The sequence below is a fragment of the Oryza sativa genome, chromosome 1 (genome assembly GCF_034140825.1).
Source record: "Oryza sativa Japonica Group chromosome 1, ASM3414082v1".
In the NCBI taxonomy this organism is placed as follows: domain Eukaryota; kingdom Viridiplantae; phylum Streptophyta; class Magnoliopsida; order Poales; family Poaceae; genus Oryza; species Oryza sativa.
Genome location: NC_089035.1, coordinates 25268732 through 25287748, shown reverse-complemented (window position 1 = coordinate 25287748; position 19017 = coordinate 25268732). Strand labels below are relative to the sequence as shown.

General features: G+C 40.1%; 2 protein-coding genes, 2 long non-coding RNA genes and 1 other non-coding gene across 6 annotated transcripts; 2 read left to right on the top strand and 3 right to left on the bottom strand.

Annotated features, from left to right (window-relative positions):
• Positions 1-94: 94 nt before the first annotated feature.
• LOC136356912 (uncharacterized) lies at positions 95-537 on the bottom strand. Its single transcript, XR_010741934.1, has 2 exons — positions 401-537; positions 95-262 (listed from the first exon to the last, which is right to left on the bottom strand). It is a non-coding gene; the product is annotated as an uncharacterized lncRNA (long non-coding RNA).
• Positions 505-5535, top strand: LOC4326622 (protein SEH1). Its single transcript, XM_015766348.3, has 8 exons — positions 505-699; positions 1239-1350; positions 2373-2473; positions 2926-3003; positions 3171-3326; positions 4085-4197; positions 4962-5088; positions 5269-5535. The coding sequence occupies exons 1-8, from the start codon at positions 550-552 to the stop codon at positions 5404-5406; spliced, it is 975 nt and encodes a 324-aa protein (XP_015621834.1). The 5' UTR covers positions 505-549; the 3' UTR covers positions 5407-5535.
• Positions 734-9848, bottom strand: LOC136356913 (uncharacterized). 2 transcript variants are annotated; one of them, XR_010741936.1, is made up of 3 exons: positions 9717-9848; positions 8334-8429; positions 734-869 (listed from the first exon to the last, which is right to left on the bottom strand). It is a non-coding gene; the product is annotated as an uncharacterized lncRNA (long non-coding RNA). The 2 variants fall into 2 exon arrangements; XR_010741935.1 differs by lacking the exon at positions 734-869 and adding an exon at positions 8092-8225.
• A 1837-nt stretch (positions 9849-11685) lies between these two features.
• On the top strand, positions 11686-13515 carry LOC107278244 (uncharacterized). Its single transcript, XR_010741933.1, has 4 exons — positions 11686-11702; positions 12257-12344; positions 12537-12582; positions 13089-13515. It is a non-coding gene; the product is annotated as an uncharacterized protein (transcript).
• Positions 13035-17939, bottom strand: LOC4326620 (uncharacterized). The gene is made up of 8 exons (XM_015766463.3): positions 17617-17939; positions 17433-17506; positions 16257-16337; positions 16104-16185; positions 15748-15845; positions 15581-15668; positions 13829-14183; positions 13035-13519 (listed from the first exon to the last, which is right to left on the bottom strand). The coding sequence occupies exons 1-8, from the start codon at positions 17893-17895 to the stop codon at positions 13269-13271; spliced, it is 1308 nt and encodes a 435-aa protein (XP_015621949.1). The 5' UTR covers positions 17896-17939; the 3' UTR covers positions 13035-13268.
• Positions 17940-19017: the final 1078 nt, after the last annotated feature.

Genomic DNA, 19017 nt, shown 5'->3' with positions numbered 1-19017 from the left:
TTAGAACTGAAACCAGAGACTGTAAGATAAGGTCATAAAGCTGTTAATAACACTTGGATTAACAATGTAAGAGTGACTTATAGCATTAAAATACTAAAAAATAAACTGTTTGTTTATTTATATTAGACTTTTCGGCTCAGACTCATAAGCATAAACAGAGACTTTGATCGTTTGTGTTGGCAGCTGCAGCTAGCAAGCTGGGCGTCCTGTTACAGCCGTATAAAATGAACGTGCAGCATTACCGATCAGCGCCAAAGAGTACCTTAGAAAAGACAACGAGTAACAGTTTTGTTAATAATAATAATAATGCAAATTACCAAAATATAAGCCCACATTACAGCCCAACTAAACTAAACTACCACCCCAAAGTTGATGAACACGTAAAGACAGACCAACCCACCTAGCAAACGGAACGGACCAGTGTCCGTACACCCAACCCACCTGGGCCGCCGCGTCTCGTTCTCTCCTCCAACAAACCCACCTCCGAGCAGGCTGCGTGCTCTCGCCGCCGCCGCCACCGTAGGCGAGGGCATCTCATCTCAGGGAGGAATGGCGGAGCGGCAGGTGGCGGAGCTGGGGGCCGGCGCGGCGTGCGTAGGCTGGAACCACTGCGGCCGCCGCCTCGCCGCCGGCGCCGTCGACGGCTTCGTCTCCGTCTACGACTCCCAGTCCCAGCCGTCGCCTTCCTCCAAGTGGCAGGTCAGGTTTACCACCGAAACCAGAATCCTCCCCCCGCCTTAAACCCTGAGTATCTTCAACCCCACCAGGAACCTGCCCCTTTCTCGCTCTTGAGCTTCGAAGCGTAGTTGGTATTGGTGCAAAGCTTAGGGCTTTTTGTTAGTGTATCAGGATTCTGCTTGTACGCATACCTGCATAGGAAAATTCGTCATGGATGTGTATTTAGTACTAGTAAATAATGCAGGGCTCTTGTTCTTTAGTGCAGAAAATTAGTCTACTTTCAACCAAACACAAGATATACCAGGACATTTTAGTGTGTTTGTATTATTAGTGTGCCAAACTAGAACAGTAAATACATGTGTATTGCTAGAGTCGTGAGGTTGAATTGGTGATTGTTCTGGAAATTATCAGGAGATGTTGTACTGAAGGAAATGGAACGGTAAATGATTGTTGCTGTGTTATCCATTGCATGTTTCTGTTTGATATCTCTTGTGTTTGCTCTGTGGTTTCTGTTACCACATCCATTTGTTTGACCTGGGTTCGTTATGGTGTTGAGTCAGGCCCACAAGCATGCGATCCTGAATATCGTGTGGCTTCCTCCGGACTATGGGGATGCTATAGCTTGTGTTTGTGCTGATGGGACGCTATCTTTGTGGGAGGAGGTCAGTGAAGGTTAGTTGTTCTTATGCCTTTTAAGTTGTGTTTTGGTCTACTTTGCGGTGGAGAGAGAGTTTCCTTTTCTTAGTTCTTTATATTGAAAAATCTGAACAATAACTTATCCAAGTGATGTTAAAGGCCACATGGGAAGTTGGGAACCATTGATTTTTATGTACTTACTGTTACAGTCTATATAGCTAACTCAACTTGCCTTTGGCCATCAAAATGTATGTGGCTGATACAGAGTAGAATATTGTTATTGTTCCTGCTACTTCCATGGTTTTAATTTTGTTTGTACTTGGGTATTGGATTTCAAGCACTTTTCTTATGATATTTTGATTTATCATGTACATCGTGACCTCTTTTTTCTAGAATATTGCAGATTCTCTTTTGTTTTGTTTTGAAATATTAGGTTCTCCCAACCTATGGAAATGGCCATTAAAAGTTTTGAAATATTTTGTAACATAGCATTCATTATCATCTACCTTTCCACAAAATTTTAACTTGAAGACACTTCTTGTATGAGGAGAAACAAAGAAAATGTCACTAGTGAGTGAAATGATGTGGTTTTAGTAGTTCAGAGGGATGAAGCAAGACTTAGAACAAAAAAAAGGTTTAGGTGTTTAAGTACTCCAACGGGGAAACTTTCAGGGGAGTCAGAATGGACAGTTTCTTTTAATGATATGTTATTTGTAGTGCAACCAACAATATATCTAAACCAGTATAGCGACATCAAGTTCTCCTAAAGCTCTAGTGAGTTTACCTGAAATTCACTTAATGCACATGTTCTTATGAAAATTCAAATGAGAAATATTAAATGGTTTGTGTAAAATACTTATTTGATTAACAAAGTAATAAAATAAATGTTGCTAAATTCTCTTAATGGTACATATTTCAGTTAAACATATACTATATTTATCACAACTCTTTTGTTATTTTCTTTCAGAAAAGAAAACGTTTTATTTCATGCTGTACTGCATTCCTTGTTATTTTCTTTATATGGAAATGGCAGTCAAACTCAAATTTTCCTTTGACAGATGATCAACTTCCAACCTGGAGGAAATGTAAAGTATTTGAGAGTGGCAATTCTCACATACTACACGTACAGTTTGGATTACAACTGTCTAGTCTAAAAATGGTAAGCTCTAACATCTGAATTTGTGTTTGCAACTCCAATTCACACCTTTTTCATGCCAATAGAACCATTTTTTATTTTTCTTTATTTGGGAGAAATGGCATTCATTATAAATCACGAAATTTCTGTAGATGGTTCAGACTTGCTGAAAGTACTCTCTGCACCTTGTACATCAGATTAAATTACAGTAGATGAAGGCAATGCCACAATGGAGCTATGTTAATGAGCATATGAAAGTTTGTTAAGCAGCACAAAAGTCTAGAAATGTTAACTAGAAACAACCAATAGTGACTAGCCAGCAACAACTCATATTTATGCAATTAAATGTTATTTTGCTTTGACTGTTCTGCAGGTTGTCTGTGTATCGAAACTTTTGTATTGGTGTCCACATATGATATGTTGTGTGTGTACCTCATTCGTTGGTAGTAAGTAGTAACTTCTGTTGGTCTCCACAGGTTACTGCATACTCAGATGGCCAAGTGAAGGTTTATGAGCTCTTGGACTCGTTGGAATTAGACAAGTGGCAGCTTCAGGTTTATCTAACTTCTGTTCACATTTACCAATGTTCTCAATCATTTAGTTTGGTTCCTATATATTCCTTGCTAATCTAAACTAGCAAACCCATTTCTTCCATTGAATAGTGCTATAGTCATCTGATCTGTTTAACAATAGCAATTACTAAGTAATAACAACATTTCAGGCGGAGTTCCAGAACATTACAGATCCTGTTTCCCGATCTGGGAAGCCAGCATGTACTTCTGCATCAATTGCATGGAGTCCAAGAAGAGGTGAAAGTCAGCAGGCTAGTTTTGCTATTGGTTTCAATTCAGACTCTCCAAATTTCAACTCTTGTAAGGTACGTGGAATTTAGTGTAGTACTATTTTTATTTCATTATTGTCTGCATAAATTACAGTGACTCCATTCCAGCAGGTAGCAGCAGGACAGAACTTATTATTTCCTATCAACATCGTTCTTCTGTAGTACATCTGTTTATGCATACTAAATAAAGCATAAAGTAATTGTTCTTTTGCATAGAGATCTTCCATGCATTAAATTTTCTTTCATATGCTCAAATTTACCTTCTATATTTACTACTTACTAGCCTAGAGCCCGTGCATTGCAGCGGAAAACAAATTGAGTTTCTAGCTTATTAAATCAATTAATAAGCACTTATTTAGTCTAAGTAATACTATGATTTTTCTTATTGAACAAGTAATAGGTGATTTTGAAATTTGGGGGGAGCTAATAGTGAAATGGAGGACTTGTTAAAAGGTGGTGTAATAGTATAGATTGTGGGACCCAGATGTTAGTGGTAGGTGTGGTGTGGGAATGGACACCACCACTACTAACATTTTAAGTAAAATAGAGAATAGATAACCAAGAAGTAGAAAAGCAAACCACTATTTTATCTCTTCTGCATTTGGAGGAAATAAATAGTAGTAGTAATTCGGGAGATCATTGTAGGTTTAAATCTGTAAAAAGTATTACTGAAACCTTGCATGAAGTAGATTTGGTTTTGTATTTAGTGAGTAATCAGTTTTTCTTTTGCCTAGTTCATGAGCTGTCGTCTGTTTCTGACACTATTCTAATAAAATAATGAAAATGGTGAACAGATTTGGGAGTTCGAAGAAGCTCACCAGCGTTGGCTCCCCCTTGTTGAGCTTGGCTCACCTCAGGATAAGGGGGATATAGTGCATGCTGTAGCATGGGCTCCTAACATCGGCAGGTTGTTCCTTTCTTCAGCAAGCATAACAGTTGACATGCCTTAATTTTTCAATATGTATTGTGTTTTGAATGTTTTGTGTTCACTGCTGATATTAGCATCATTTAGTTGCTTAACTTCTATAACAAATAACTGGTTTCTTAAGATGAAATTGTCATTGGATGAGGGTGATTGACTTATGCTTGAGCCACTTATGGTGTTCATTGTTGTTTCTGTCGTGTAAAAATGTTGCAGCTCGTAGCAACTATGGAATCAGGCAAGTAAATTTTGACATGTTCAAATACACACTATGTAGAAGATTATTAGTCGAATACATTTCCTGTTCTTTTGCCATAATTTAGATATATTATGTTGTCTGACACTTGCTGCGTTTGGTTTAGTATTCAACATTGTGTCCTCTGCCTCTATAATAATGTAGCAATCTGGGAGACAAGTAAAATGATATATTTTGGAATTTTGAGCTGTTGAGAATGAAAATGAAAATGGTGAACAGATTTGGGGGTTCGAATAAGCTATAGTTAGTATGTACATGATGGCACGTGGAACATATAAACATAGTCAGCATGCAAAACTAAAGGCTAATTGATGGTTGGGTGACCTTGGGCTGGGCTTCGAAAAAGTATGGCAATTGGTCCATCATGACCATGCTTATAAGAGCCCTGGTAGAGCATCATATTCAGATAGTGTTTCAATCTCCCATGGGCATAGGGGTTTGTTTTTACCATCCTAATATGCTCTGCTAATTATTTTCACATAATGTGTTTCAGACCATATGAGATCATAGCAGTTGCGACATGTAAAGGAATCGCAATCTGGCATATAGGCTTAAGCGCTGAATCTGACGGCAGCCTGTCAACTGAGAATGTGGCTGTACTTTCTGGCCATGATGGGGAGGTACAATAAACTTGTCTTGTCTTTGTGCAGTAGTTATTGGCTGTATTACATGGGCTTTCTGGAGAATGTCTTTTGTTCATGAGGCTCCTTGAGAAATTACAGTATAGTTGAAGAGGACTGGTCCTAGTGTAATTTTTACTGATTATTCGGTACACATGCTTGTTTTTCACACCTTACTAGGTCCTGCAACTGGAATGGGACATGGGCGGTATGACACTCGCATCGACCGGAGGTGATGGCATGGTTAAGCTATGGCAGGCTAACCTGAATGGAGTTTGGCATGAACAAGCTGTGCTTGACTGCAATGTGTCTCACTAGGGTTGCATATCTTTTTTTTCTGGTTGGAACTGGGGCCTTGGGGGATTCCCAGCTCCCAAGTTGTGCAAACAAGCATTTAAGTGGATTGCTTATCAATGTTAAAGAATTCTGCAAGATCTCTTTCAATTATACTGTCGTGCACGTGGTTGGTTTTAATGGTTTTGGTCCATCATTAAATTGGCCCTCAAGGGTGATGTAACTGATGCTTTTAGGCTTATCCATTACTCCTATATGGATGTTGCGAACCGGTCCTCGTATCGCATCAAGATGCACGATGTGATCGTGTGTGACCAGGCGATTGCTACTGGTTCCAGAAAGAAAGATAGGAACTGAATGCCATGCAACGTTTTGCAGAAGCCACTAGATTGTCGGGTGCAGCCACGGGTTGGTGCTTTGGTGGGCCTAATGGACCAAATTCACCCTCATCAATTATCAAAGAGCTGATTATATACTGCTCCCCCTATCATAAAATATAAGGAACAACCACTTTTTTTCCATGTCTTATAATATAAAGCATGCATGCATGAATACATTTACTATCACCTCTTGATTCTTTAAATTTGATTTATTTTAATTCATGTACCATTAAGTCTTCCAATCACATTGCTTGCATGTATGGATGCAATTCAATCAAGGAGGTGATTAAATTCTTTCTTGGTCTTTGTGTTAGTAGTGGTTGAGCCTTATAATTTAGGATGGAGGGAGTATGGGACAATTTCGTTCTTGCCCCTACTTCGATGTCTCCCATATATATACTATAGTTTACTAGAAAAAAATATAGTTAATTTTTACATATGCGTTCATGCGATTTAAAAATAAATGCTGAAAAAAGAAACTACATTGAAAATACCCTAAAATTTTACTTCAAAATTATGTCTTAGAATTTAAATTTTAGCACCAACTGATTCTTTGTAGGAGAAACGATTAAGCTTATTAAGGCAATTTGACAGTTTGAGGCTGATGGGAACGTACCATTCAGAGCAGATGATGGGTAATGAATGCATGATGATATAACTCGACAGCTACTACTGCACAATAAAACATTGATGTGGGATGTGGCCGCGAGGTTACAATGCTCTCCCCCCTGAAAGATTGCAAGCGTCCCCCTCGGATCACATGGCCATGCCGGGGACACCCGGACCCAGAACAGGACGTATCAGGCCTAATAGCGTCAGGTTAACAGCTGACATAGGGACCAGGTCAACCAGAACTGGACGTATCAGGCCTCAAGACAACACCTTGCTAATTTCAGTGGCTTGGGTGATCTGGAAGGAGAGGGACAATGCAGTGTTTCAGCTACCAGCAGCCAACCTGGCAGAAGGAGGCGAGGATTTGGTGCACAGTGGAGCAAACAGTGAACATCTGATATCTCTCGAGTGGAGTCCTTTGCTTTTCTGTTTAGTCAGTTCAATTCTGGCTGTCAGATAGTGCTCACTCTTCAAAAAAAAAAAAAAAAACCTAGAAGGGATGTAATCCTTCTAACACAACGAATCTGACCAGAAGATTATCTAGATTCATTATACTATGAAGGATCATATCCCGTTTAGATTGAGTTTTTTTTTTAAAGGAGGGAATAGCTTTCATATAATTTCTCTTCTTGTTCATCTGCTGCTGGGTTGCTGTTGTAATTGCCTGACGGCACGGTATCACGCTGTTTAGATCCTACCTTAAAATTTTACACCCTGTCACATCGAATGTTTGAACACCTGTATGAAGTATTAAATATAGACTAAAAAAACTAATTGCATAGATTGCGACTACTTTGCGAGACAAACCTTTTAAGTGTAATTACTCCATGATTTGACAATGTGGTGCTACAGTAAACATATGCTAATGATAGATTAATTAGGTTTAATAAATTCGTCTTGCGGTTTACTGACGGATACTGTAATTAGTTTTTTTATTACTGTCCCAAGTACCATAGTCACAGGAAACGGGGTCGGTGGCAGCGATCCTCGACCCGGGAACGCCGTCCCCGTCCCGAAAACGCGGGGTCATTTTCGTCCCCACCTTGTAAAAACCTCTCGCAAGTAGCGGATCACGTTCCTCGACCCCGTTCCTCGATCCCATCTATCCAGGAACTTTGTGACTATGGTCCAACACCCTATGCGACACCCTATATATAATACCCGATGTGACACGCTAAAACTTTACGCCCTGAATCTAACACCCTCTTAGTACTGCTACTGTACAGAAGAGATGCGCAACCCCCTTGCGTATACAGGGGAAAAACAACAGCTGAACTGGAGGTATCAGGCGTGACAGCATCAGGTTAACAGCAGACACGACTACGACCAAACAGCGTTACTCCATCTTTGGTGGTGTGTGGACCTAAATTTTAGTCCCTGTTATATCGGATATTTGGACACTAATTAGAAGTATTAAACGTAGACTAATGAGAAAACACATACTATAACCCTAGACTAATTCGCGAGACGAATATATTGAGTCTAATTAATCCATGATTAACCTATCTGATGCTACAGTAAACATGTGCTAATTATGAATTAATTAGGCTTAAAAAAATTGTCTCACGAATTAGCTTTCATTTATACAATTAGTTTTATTATTAGTCTACGTTTAATACATCTAAGTAGTGTTCAAACATCCGATGTAACATGGACTAAAATTTAGTCCCTGGACTGGATCCAAAGACTACCTTAGTACCAACAAAAAAAAAACCTAGTTCCAATAGGCCGGTAGCACCGTAGCAGAATGAATGATTGAGGATGAACGCTATCCACCAGACGTCCACAAACGGTATAATTGCAAGGAGGCTCGGACACACATCAGACGGACAACAATGATCGGCAAAAGAACTTTCCAGGTGTGTAGGGGGGAGAAAATCGTCAGTAAATTATATCTTTTAGATTGTCAGTAAATCAATTTTCATAGTATCAAATTTAACTTCAACCAAGCATACTTACCTTGAGACCCTTCATTGGGCTGATGATGTTGAGGTACCAATACAGGTGCTCCCAGGCCAACACTGGTGCCCGTATTGCCAACATTTGATCAACGTACTGGTACACCGACCATCCACTGTAAGTAGAATTGTATAGTTGCACAAGGCAACTTGCAAGCAAATAAAATGTATGCAATAGATGAATGCAGAACGGAAATGTTACGTACTTCCTCCGTTTCATAATGTAAGTTATTCTAGCATTGTATATATTCATATAGATGTTAATGAATTTAGACATGTAAGTCATTCTAGTATTGCCCACATTCATATAGATGTTAATGTGGACGATGCTAGAATGATTTATATTATGAAATGGATGGAGTAACTAGTAACTACCGAGTCTTAAAAATATATCTATAAAAAATGGACTGGACTACTGTGAACAAAGCTGGCACCTGGCTGCTGGTGACTCTTGAGTAATGGTAGTAACAAATGAGCTAAGTTTTTCTCTTAAGATGAAATTGGCAAAGTTTGTGTACCATTATAAACTAAAAGCAACAGTTAAACTTATGGACCGTATTAAATTCCATATCCGTAGATAGTTTCTAGTCGATGAGAGTGATACATAAATGTAACTACAACCATAAATATAACAACCTAGTACTAGATGAGACATAATATCGTAATACAAATTTGGACAAGGGTGTACAGCGAAGGGCGTAGTACTATGTTGTGTACTATCTAATACCACGTTGATATATTATGGGACTGAGGAAGTAGTACAAACTACCGAGCAGCACAACAGTATATGCACTGTGAAAGTATATTTAACAATGTGGCCGTGTGACGCTACTGCGGATCAGATTGCCATTATGAGTTTACTTCCGTTAGCCCAGTGAATTAAAGTCTTAGACAATAATGTTTTTTTTTTCAAATAAGAATCTTTGACCATGAACTGAAAAAAGAAAAAGAAAAGGTGGAATTATCCAAAAAAAAAAGGAGCAAATGTCAGAATTCATGGTCTTAACTCTTGAGCCTTGAGGCCAGAAGACAAGCTTACTCACAAATAGCATAAATATTAACTAACACAAAGAAATATCATGTAAAGAACAATCTAAGAGGTTGGTGACAATATTGGACTTGGAGACAATATAACAAGGGGCAAGATTTGGAAGCAGGACAACAAAGTTAAGCACATCTAACAAATATGATCAGGGTGGGGCTCAAAGAAGGAAGGATGCCTTCTTTTATAGTGACCCCCACTGAATACGTGGGTGAGGTTTTGAATTTAAATATCTGGTAGGTGCACTACACCTGATACACAACCAGATGCGTGGGTAAGCTGATAAAAAAACTCAGATGGGATAAACAAGAAGAAACATCTGTTGTAACATTTATAACACACCTTAACATCTTTTCCTTTATCTGGTAGGGATGGTAGCTGCGCAGGCTGGGGACCCATGCACAGGGTGATCCTTTCCTTTCTTCCATCTCCCATTCCTGTTGGTTTATCTGCTGGGAGCCAGTTTTTCCAGCTTGAACTGTGAGGGCGAAAATCAGCTAATTCATTTATATTTCTATTCTGCTACTGCCTTCATGGCTGCTATGATCTTATTGGATCTGTTCTGATCTTCAATATTAAAGAGAAATTGATATTTAGGAGTTGAAAGTTCACCACCAAGGTTCAGGTTGTCTACAGGCTTGGGAGTTGTGGTGGATGAGAACATGCTAGCTACCTTATAAGTAGTAGGTGTGCCCTAAATATATGAATTAGGATATACATGGAAAAGCAAAAACAGCTTACTTGATGATTTATACATGGGCTCATGAAGAGTTCATTGCCAACTTCCATATCTATCATGACACTTATTATCAGAAACAACAGACACCAACTTTAGCTTCTACTCTGTTGAAGAATGAACATTAAAAGAAAAGGTTTAAGGCTCCCCTTGAAATACAGCTATGCTGTTTCCAAAGAAGAGGTTAGCACTTACCAGCTAGAAACCAACCACCATTTTCGAACTCAAGATTGGAAGTTTGAATTTGGAGTCCAAGTCTCAAAAGAATAGTTCAAAACTAGTGTCTGCTGGCTGGGTGGTGAGGCGCAGGGTTTTCCTAGTCACAATCTAATAAATTTCATCCCATCCCCATCAGGTATTCCGTAGTAAATGTATCTCCATTAGGCATGTCAATTCTGGCCGTGTTTAGTTTCCCCCTTATTCCCAACTTTCCATCACATCATATCACATCAAAAACTTTCCTACACACATAAACTTCCAATTTTTTTTCCAAACTCCCAACTTTCTTCAAACTTTCAACTTTTTTCAGGAACTAAACACACCCTCTGTATCCTAAATGGAAGGCTAAAATTAAGAAAAGTCAAATTTGTAAGGACTTTGAGCTTCTTTACAGGTATTAGTATAAGCATGCTGTGGAGGTTCATGTGGATTTGCATATGCAGGTTTATGGAGATAGGAAGGTTTGCTCATGTTGCCATTACCATTTTAACAAAGTGAGAGCAAACACTCCACATCTCCACCTGAAGGAAAACCTTCGGGGTAAACTGTATACAAAAATGCAGCCCTAGGTGCCCACCTAAGTCGACTATGATTTTCAGAAGGATATTTTATACTTTGCAGAAACAATTTATTTATATGTAAGTTACAACTTGCATGTATATCATTTTGCCTTGTCCATTTTTAGTATTAAATAGATCAGAAAATCTTAGGAACATGGCACTACAGCAGTCTAGATAATAAGGCACAGTGAAAATTAAATGGAAAAAACTTGAGTCTACTCCCTCCGTCCCAAAATAATTTCATTTTTCACCCATATCACACATACCAATACAAAACCAAAAAGATTATAATACCCTCACTTTATCAAATCCCAATGCAATTATGCCTCTCTTTATATACTCCCAATGCATTTATCCACTACTTTCACAAACTCCGACGCAATGATTACTCAAAAATTAACTTATTTTGGGACAAAATGAACTTATTGTGGGACAGAGGGAGTACACTCTAGAGAGAATGGCAAAATAAATGAGAGAGAGAAGGAGAGCGAACGAGCAAGAAAGCCAATCCACACAGATAAGGGAGCCAATGGAAGACTAGGGGAAATCCAACAGCCAGCAGCATTAGTCAGTACTCAGGACAGCTAGATCAGAAGGTGACTACCAACTCCCATCTCTTTAAAAACCAGAGTTTTGCTCATCTTTACCCAGAGAAGGGCCCTAGAAAACATAAGGTCATAACAAGGGTCTGAGGATCTTAGCTAGCACAAGATCTCAACTCGGCATTTCATTGGAGTTTTTCACGCCTAATGGATAGCAGCAGTGGTAGCCAGGGAAAGAATTCCAAAACCAGTGATGGTTGTGAAACAAAAGGTTTGCATATCTTGAATTTCTGTTTGTTTCCTGTTAGCCTTTTCACCTTTGCTTCTCTTAACAATAGGTATATAGCTTTTTCATTTCCTAATTCCTATCATCATGTTCAATAAGGAAACAAATGAAGAAGTGTCATTTAGTTAATACCTAGCGACATTTAACCTGTATATTGTCATATTCTGCATCTTGATGCTTTACTTGATTATGTCAATGGAGAAAACAAAGAGAAACGAGAAGTCAGGAAGTAATAGTCAGAGCATACTCACAAAGTAGCAAGGAACTTTGTAACTACATAAACTGCAAGAAAGTATACATGCAAACTTGATAATCAGTTGCCTATCATCAGTCCTGATAGCTAATAGGAACAGATTAACATAATGAATAAGGCATATTCCAGCTTTGTTTACTTCCAGGCTTCCAGCATAAGAATAAATCCCCACCAGGGCAGATTGCAAATTCTAATGGAGGCTAGTAGTTTGCAAAATATTTGAGATGGTTGGCTACTGAGTTATTTTGCTTATTTTGGTGACCAGTTTTTTTAATAAATTTTGCAGAAGTTAATAACACTGCACAGAATTTTGTTCATTTCACGGAAGAAGAGGAAGATCTCGTTTTCAGAATGCACAGGCTTGTTGGGAACAGGTATCCTAATACACATATTACATATCTGTAATGTGCATCAAGTGAAAATGAAGACAAATTGTATTTTTACATTATTAGCTTGTACTATGATTGTTTCAGAAGTTTGGCAAATTCATGAAACCCATATGTCTGTTTCAAAAAAATACATTATTTGCAGTTCCCTAACTTTGCTCCTTGTATGGAGTTATGCAGGTGGGAACTTATAGCTGGAAGAATCCCTGGAAGAACAGCAAAAGAGGTAGAAATGTTCTGGGCAGTAAAGCACCAGAATACATAAGGGGGGAAAAAGGGTGTATGCCCTAAAAGTAGCGTACAATTTAGAAGCAAACTTTTTTAGAAAAGGATTTAGGCCCTAAAAGTAGGCTATAATTTAGATAAATTGTGTTGCCTCAGTCTTATGCCTGATGCAAAAGGGGAGGAAAAACTGAATGCAAAATTAATGTGTTTATTCCATAACTATTTATTGTTCTTTGATCTATTAGAATTGCATCACAAGCTGGCTCACAATAATGGGAATTGCACAGTTGCATAACTATAAGATTGCTGTACCAAATGTAAAGTGTATTACATTAATATACACAGAGCATGATGTGCTAATAACAAAACCAGACCAACATCATCATACTTGCTTAAGGAATGAGGCAGTATAGTACTACCAAGTGAAGTAACTAAAGTAAACAAGCAACCATGTTTATTCTGTAAAGAAGATGAAAAATCTCATATCACTTAATCTAAATTTTGCAGCAGTACACTGAAGGGGAAATTTGGTGTTTGGAAACATTTCCCAGAAGGATGTAATCAGTTATGAAGTGACAGTTTTGATGCTAAACAAATAATGTCCACGGGTGACCTTGTAATACTTTGCAATAGTTGTGGTCTAACTGACATTGCTCCCAAAATAAAAAGAACACACGTGAGATATTCCTAAAGAACATCGAAAAAATAGTCCAAACCTTGCCCAATTTCCCAAATTGAAAGCCCTGTTCCCCAATCTTGAGCTTCATCCAAACGTAAAGAAAGGGACATCAGCGTTGGGTAGAATACAGCATGTCTCAAACCTTTATCTGAATAGACGAAAAAATGCTCTGAACTTTTCTCATCCCACTGCAAAGATGGCTTGTACTTATCAAGTAAATAAATGAAATCCCTTCCAGTGATAGCATTACCACCATCACCTGTAAACAAACATTCCTGAGAAATATATAGTCTGAAATGCAGGTTCGAGATAAATTCCAAGTGTGCATCAATCACATGATAAATCGAGTAATTAAACAATGTACCACATGCTACCAATGGTGTAGTAAATCATGACCTGATTGGACTTTACCCAGTATGATGTCATGATATGTGTCAGTAGTCAAGTGAAATTCAAGCAACACGGTGTAAACGAAACATGGGTGAATTTTCTGATTCACACAGCTACACAAAAAGGTTATTCTACGTTTCAGCACCGAGGATGTGAAAGATGAGGAATACGCATATACCTTTAGAAAGGAGAAAGTCATTCCCATAAAAATTGATGCCAAGGAATATCATGTGAGAATGCCCATGAGAAGCAGACCCCTTCGCTGCGAGAAGTGTTTTTAAAGAATACTGTATCCAACTCAAAGGTGCACTGGGGCCAGGGTTTTGTGGCCCTGAGAAGTCATATGTCATAAGAGAAAAACCATCTACTGAGTCAGCCAACTGCAGAAGATCTTCTGGTCTGAACTCTTGATTGTTGAGCTCTTTCATTCGTGGAGCAGGGACAACATAAATTAACTTCAAATGGTGATGCGTACTTAAATTTGAACTGGTCAAAGGCAAAGTTTTCCCCAGATGCTTTACAAATTGAAGTGCCTGCAGCATACAACAAAAACATTATGAGGTGTTACCACAAAAAAAAGGATAATATGAGGTGCAACTAAACAACCATTGTAGAGATGCTGCAAAAAAAGAATGCAGTTACTAGTCACCCCCACGGCCCCACCACAGCACACCCCTTTTGGCCCTTTTCTTTCTTCTGCTAAGATTTTTTGTCATAAAGTAATCAAGAAATAACTGCAGTGCTCCCTTGATACCATATTTAAGAAGGGTTTATTCTTAAACTCAGGCAGTGGCAGAGAGAGTGGGAAATGAGCAGAAGCTTGCCACCCCCCCCTCCCCAACACACACACACACACAAAAAAAAAAGATTTTATTTTCACTCGAAGATCGGCTGATTAATAATGTAACTATCTAACGGATTTAGTGTATCAGGCCTTTCCCACATAGCAAACCAATCAAACCCAGAATGTTAGGAAATTGGGCCTTTGCCCATGTTGTTCTGCCCTTGTTGCCATGGACTGAGCGTACAGGCTGAATAGGTTTCACACACACAGAGGTGTACATGATGAAATTATTTTTTAAAAAAACTACAAAACCCATGCACAGCCGCTAGTTTTATCTTGCAAATGCAAATTTCAGTTACTTTGGATGGGTATGTAGGGAAAATGGGGTACGAGTGCAACTTGAAATGGTAGAGTGACTTTGTACAGATGTACATAGTACTCCAATTGTTGTTTCGAAAATGCATTCTAAAAGCATATTTAGTTTCATAGTACATAGTACCATCAAAGTTTCTAACATATTTAGTTGTCATATGCCAATTATGAAAACCGTTCAAGTCAATAATGCTATTTTTCAAAAAAGAGGTGTGTGTGTGTGTGGGTTGGGGGGGGGGGGCTATAAGGAAGTAAGAATGTTACAGTTATTATACTCTATACTTAATCACTAAACCAATATATTTTGTCCACCAAAATCACCTGTCACATGCTACTTTTATGATGTATTATGTCCGTTCTTTATTATTCGGTATTATTGACTTTTAACTGTCGATGAGATATTTGTTACAAAAATCATCTTCCCTGAGTTGGTTCTGTCATCAATTTTCAAGTGGTTAGGGTTTGCTGCAGAAGCTGATGTTGCCTGTTGGGTTTGGCATGTCACTCCGTGCCATGATAAAGAATTCAAACCACATACTAACTCTGTCCCAAAATGTTGCTGCCTAGGAGTGGATGTGACATTACCCGGTACTGTGAATCTGGACAGGGGCATGTCCAGATTCGTAGTACTAGGTAGCAACATTTTGGGACGGAGGTAGTAAATAACAAAACTTTGCAAGTGCACATGCTAACATCTATTGCCAAGCATGATCGTGGAAAACTCTTTATTAGAATAATAAGGAAATTGATGATTGATAATGGCAAATGACTTACCCTGTTGCGTAACTCTGAATCATCTAACACTCCATAAACAGCCCATCTTGACCAGGATTCCAGCACAACACCATCATACCCCTTATCCCTATTCACTGACAGCCAGATGACAAACTGGCAATTATAACTATAACAATATCTGGACATACAACAATATAGGTACTTACCTGCATTCATTGACAATTAGATCAATAGCTTTGTCCCTTAGCTTCTTTTTCATTAGTACAACCCCAGGGAATGCTTCTAAGACAACTCTAGGCAATACCTAAAGAACAGGCATATAATTTTTTTAAAAGAATATATTTTAATGTATTTTTCACTCATAAACCAAGTACACAATAGAAAATTGTTATTTATACTATTTGGTTATACTATACACATCTACGCATAATCTTGAGGTGATAAAAATTTCCAATATCATACTTCGTAACTATAACTGTAGTAGTGTAATATGTCCTACACCAACATAATAATAGCGAACTCCACATAAAGGAAGAGGAAGGAAGAAAAATAAATGGCTTACCAAAGATCCATTACTTTGAAGTTCGGAGACCCATTTGGCATCAAAATTATGTTGTCCTTCCAAAACTAGCTTATTCCCATCGCTGCACATTAGACAAAAAGCTTGAGGAAACATGATAATTGGAAATTGTACCATGAAAAGTTAGCCACAAACCTCTTCAAGTCATACCACACAGGTGATATGTGAGTAAACTTTGTGCTGTACAACTTTGCCATGTCATAACCTTTAGAGTTCCTGCATCACAGAGCATTTGATTGTACAATATGCATATAGATGGGAAAAAAAAGGTGAAGTAGAAAAATATTAGGAAATTGAGCTTTATGGCAACAACGAATCCAAAAGACTCATGATTTGAAGCCAACTATCCGTCCTAGCCATTTCATCTATAGCTAGAATTAGATCTGTTATCATTACAAGAGTATAATTTTCAAAATCATAACATTCACATTTTATATATTTAGATAATACATCTTGCCACAGCTACCAACACTCACCCTTTCCTCAGTAGGAATTATGTGATATTAATTATGTTGATGCAATCAACTATTTTACTTCTTCAAAGTATCCATAGCAACTCTCTATTTTTTGGTTAAAACGGTATGAATATCAAAAAGTAACATGCAAACATGTTGCAGACCTAGTCACCACTTACATTTTTTAGGGAATGTGCAAAAGGATTGCACACCTTTGTATAAGAGTAAAAGTTTCGAAAGAACAGACAAGCGCAGAGACAAGACAAAGAGGTGGAGAAACAAGGCTGAAGGATGCGATATTAATAAGGAACTTAGCATCAATTATTAAGAGAGAAGAAATGGTGAGAAAACCGGCATTGAGGGGACTCGAACGCAAGCAAAAGAGAGCACCTAGTAGCTCCCTACCACTGGGCTACAGCATCGTTCTCCACTACTTACTCTATAACAGCTTACAGCGTACATATCCTCATAAGATAATGCCTTATCAGGTCTAATTTCCTATTATCTGCACAAACTATTTCGAGCTCTCAATAGTAAATAGAGGTTTCAAGATGTCACGTTCAACTCTTCTATCCGATGAGATTGAGTGTTCCTGGTCACGCGCTGCGTTCGGGGGGATTTTTCTCTACTTAGTTGAATGCTGCGAGCCACCATCTTAACCTGATGGTCGATTTTTCTTTTAGGTGTATATATATAGCCTGAGAGAAATCACTATTAACACGGGCTAAATAAGCATTTGAGCACCATTCACTCGTTCATTCATGATTCAAGTTCGAAAGCACTACTGTTAAAACCTATATCGTGGAAAGCAAATTTAAAAATGAGTACACCTAAACTAAATGTACAAATGACGCACCAGGGGGTCACATAGGCGAGGACAGGGTTGCGGAAGTGGCGGCGCGACCGGTTCTCCGAGACCGTAGCGTGCTCCTGCAGCAGCGAGGGGCGACAGCACCAGGCGGTCCAGATAAACGCAGCTCGTCAGTGATGCAGCTGGAACGAATCGGCTCGAGAGGGGGGTTACCGGATTAGGCCCTTACGGCGAGGATCTCGCTGGCGGAGACGTCGCGCCTGACGAGCCCGCGCTCGTGGACGGAGAGGCGTGTCCTCTGCGGCGGCGCCTGAGGCCGGGGAAGGGAGAGACGGCCGGAGAAGTGAAGCGCGGCGAGGATGAGGAGCAGAAGCAGCAGGAGGAGAGGCGCGAGGAGGGCGGGACGGAAGCGGGACCCCGACGAGGAGGAGGCGGCTGAAGTGCTCGCACGGGAGGTCTCCGGTGAGGGGTCGCGGGGCCTCCGGCGATCTCGCCTCCGTGGCGGCATTTCTCCGGCGGGTGGCGAATCTCTCTGGTCCGGTGGAGCCGGTCGGAGGTTCGGGAGAGAGTGCGTGTGGTTTAAGGGGGGGCCCACCTGGGTTTCTCTCCCGAAGCGGTCCGGCCCAAGACAAACGATCCCACAGCATAATCTAAGTTCACTTTAGGTCCCTCAATTTTGTCACCGAATCTGAAATTAATCCCTAAACCAAAATACCAGATCTAACATATCTCTCAATTTACAAAACCAGATCATTTGAGATCCTAGGCAGTATTATAACCAGGTTCTAGCTGACGTGACAAGCTAAGTCAGCGTGAGACCCATATAGCCCCACATGTTAGTGGCTAGCACTTTCTTCCTCCTCTCTCCCCTTCTCCGCTCTCTTCTCGCCTCTTCAAAATCCCCTCCAGCGAAAGTGCGAAGCCTAGTGAAAAGGCCGGTGAAGGAGCAGCGCTCAGCGTGGATTAGCGTCATCGTGCCGATCATGTCCAGCTCGAGGATGATGTTGGAGACGGGGTTGAGGTGGGCTATAGCAGTAGCCGAACATCACCATGCTGCGGTGGTTGCGGTGACAGAGCGCAGCATGTGGGAGGAGCATGAGCGCATCTAGGTAGAAGGCATTATGCGTTTGAGGAGCACGCTTTTTGGGGACTTGGTGCATCATTCGATTTGCCATCTCGCCATTGATGGCGATGTCGAGAGGGAAGGACGCCGAGGCAGTCAGCGTGGGTAGCAGCATGAGGCAGCGAGCGCCATGAGTTGCGTAGGAGAATTTTGGTCCTTGGTTTCTCAAAGAGGTGACGGTGGTACCAGTGAGACGGTCCATCATGAAAAGAAGGCCAGCGATCTCCCGCGACCACAATGAGAGCGGGAGCATGGCCGTGGCGAGGCCATCCATGTCGGCATGGTCCATGGCCCCCCGTGGCACAGCGGAGTGCGGTTCGGGTGGTACCCTAGCCAACATCGAACTCACGCGTGCAGCGATCAGCCTCGATGAGGTGGACGGCGGTTAGGAGCTCCCCCTTGGTAGCGCGTAGGTAGAAGAGGCTCTCTCGGGTGGACATGTAGCGGAAGTAGCAGATCAAGAACCCTACGAGGACTTTCATCAACAGCCACGCTGGCCGAATAAGC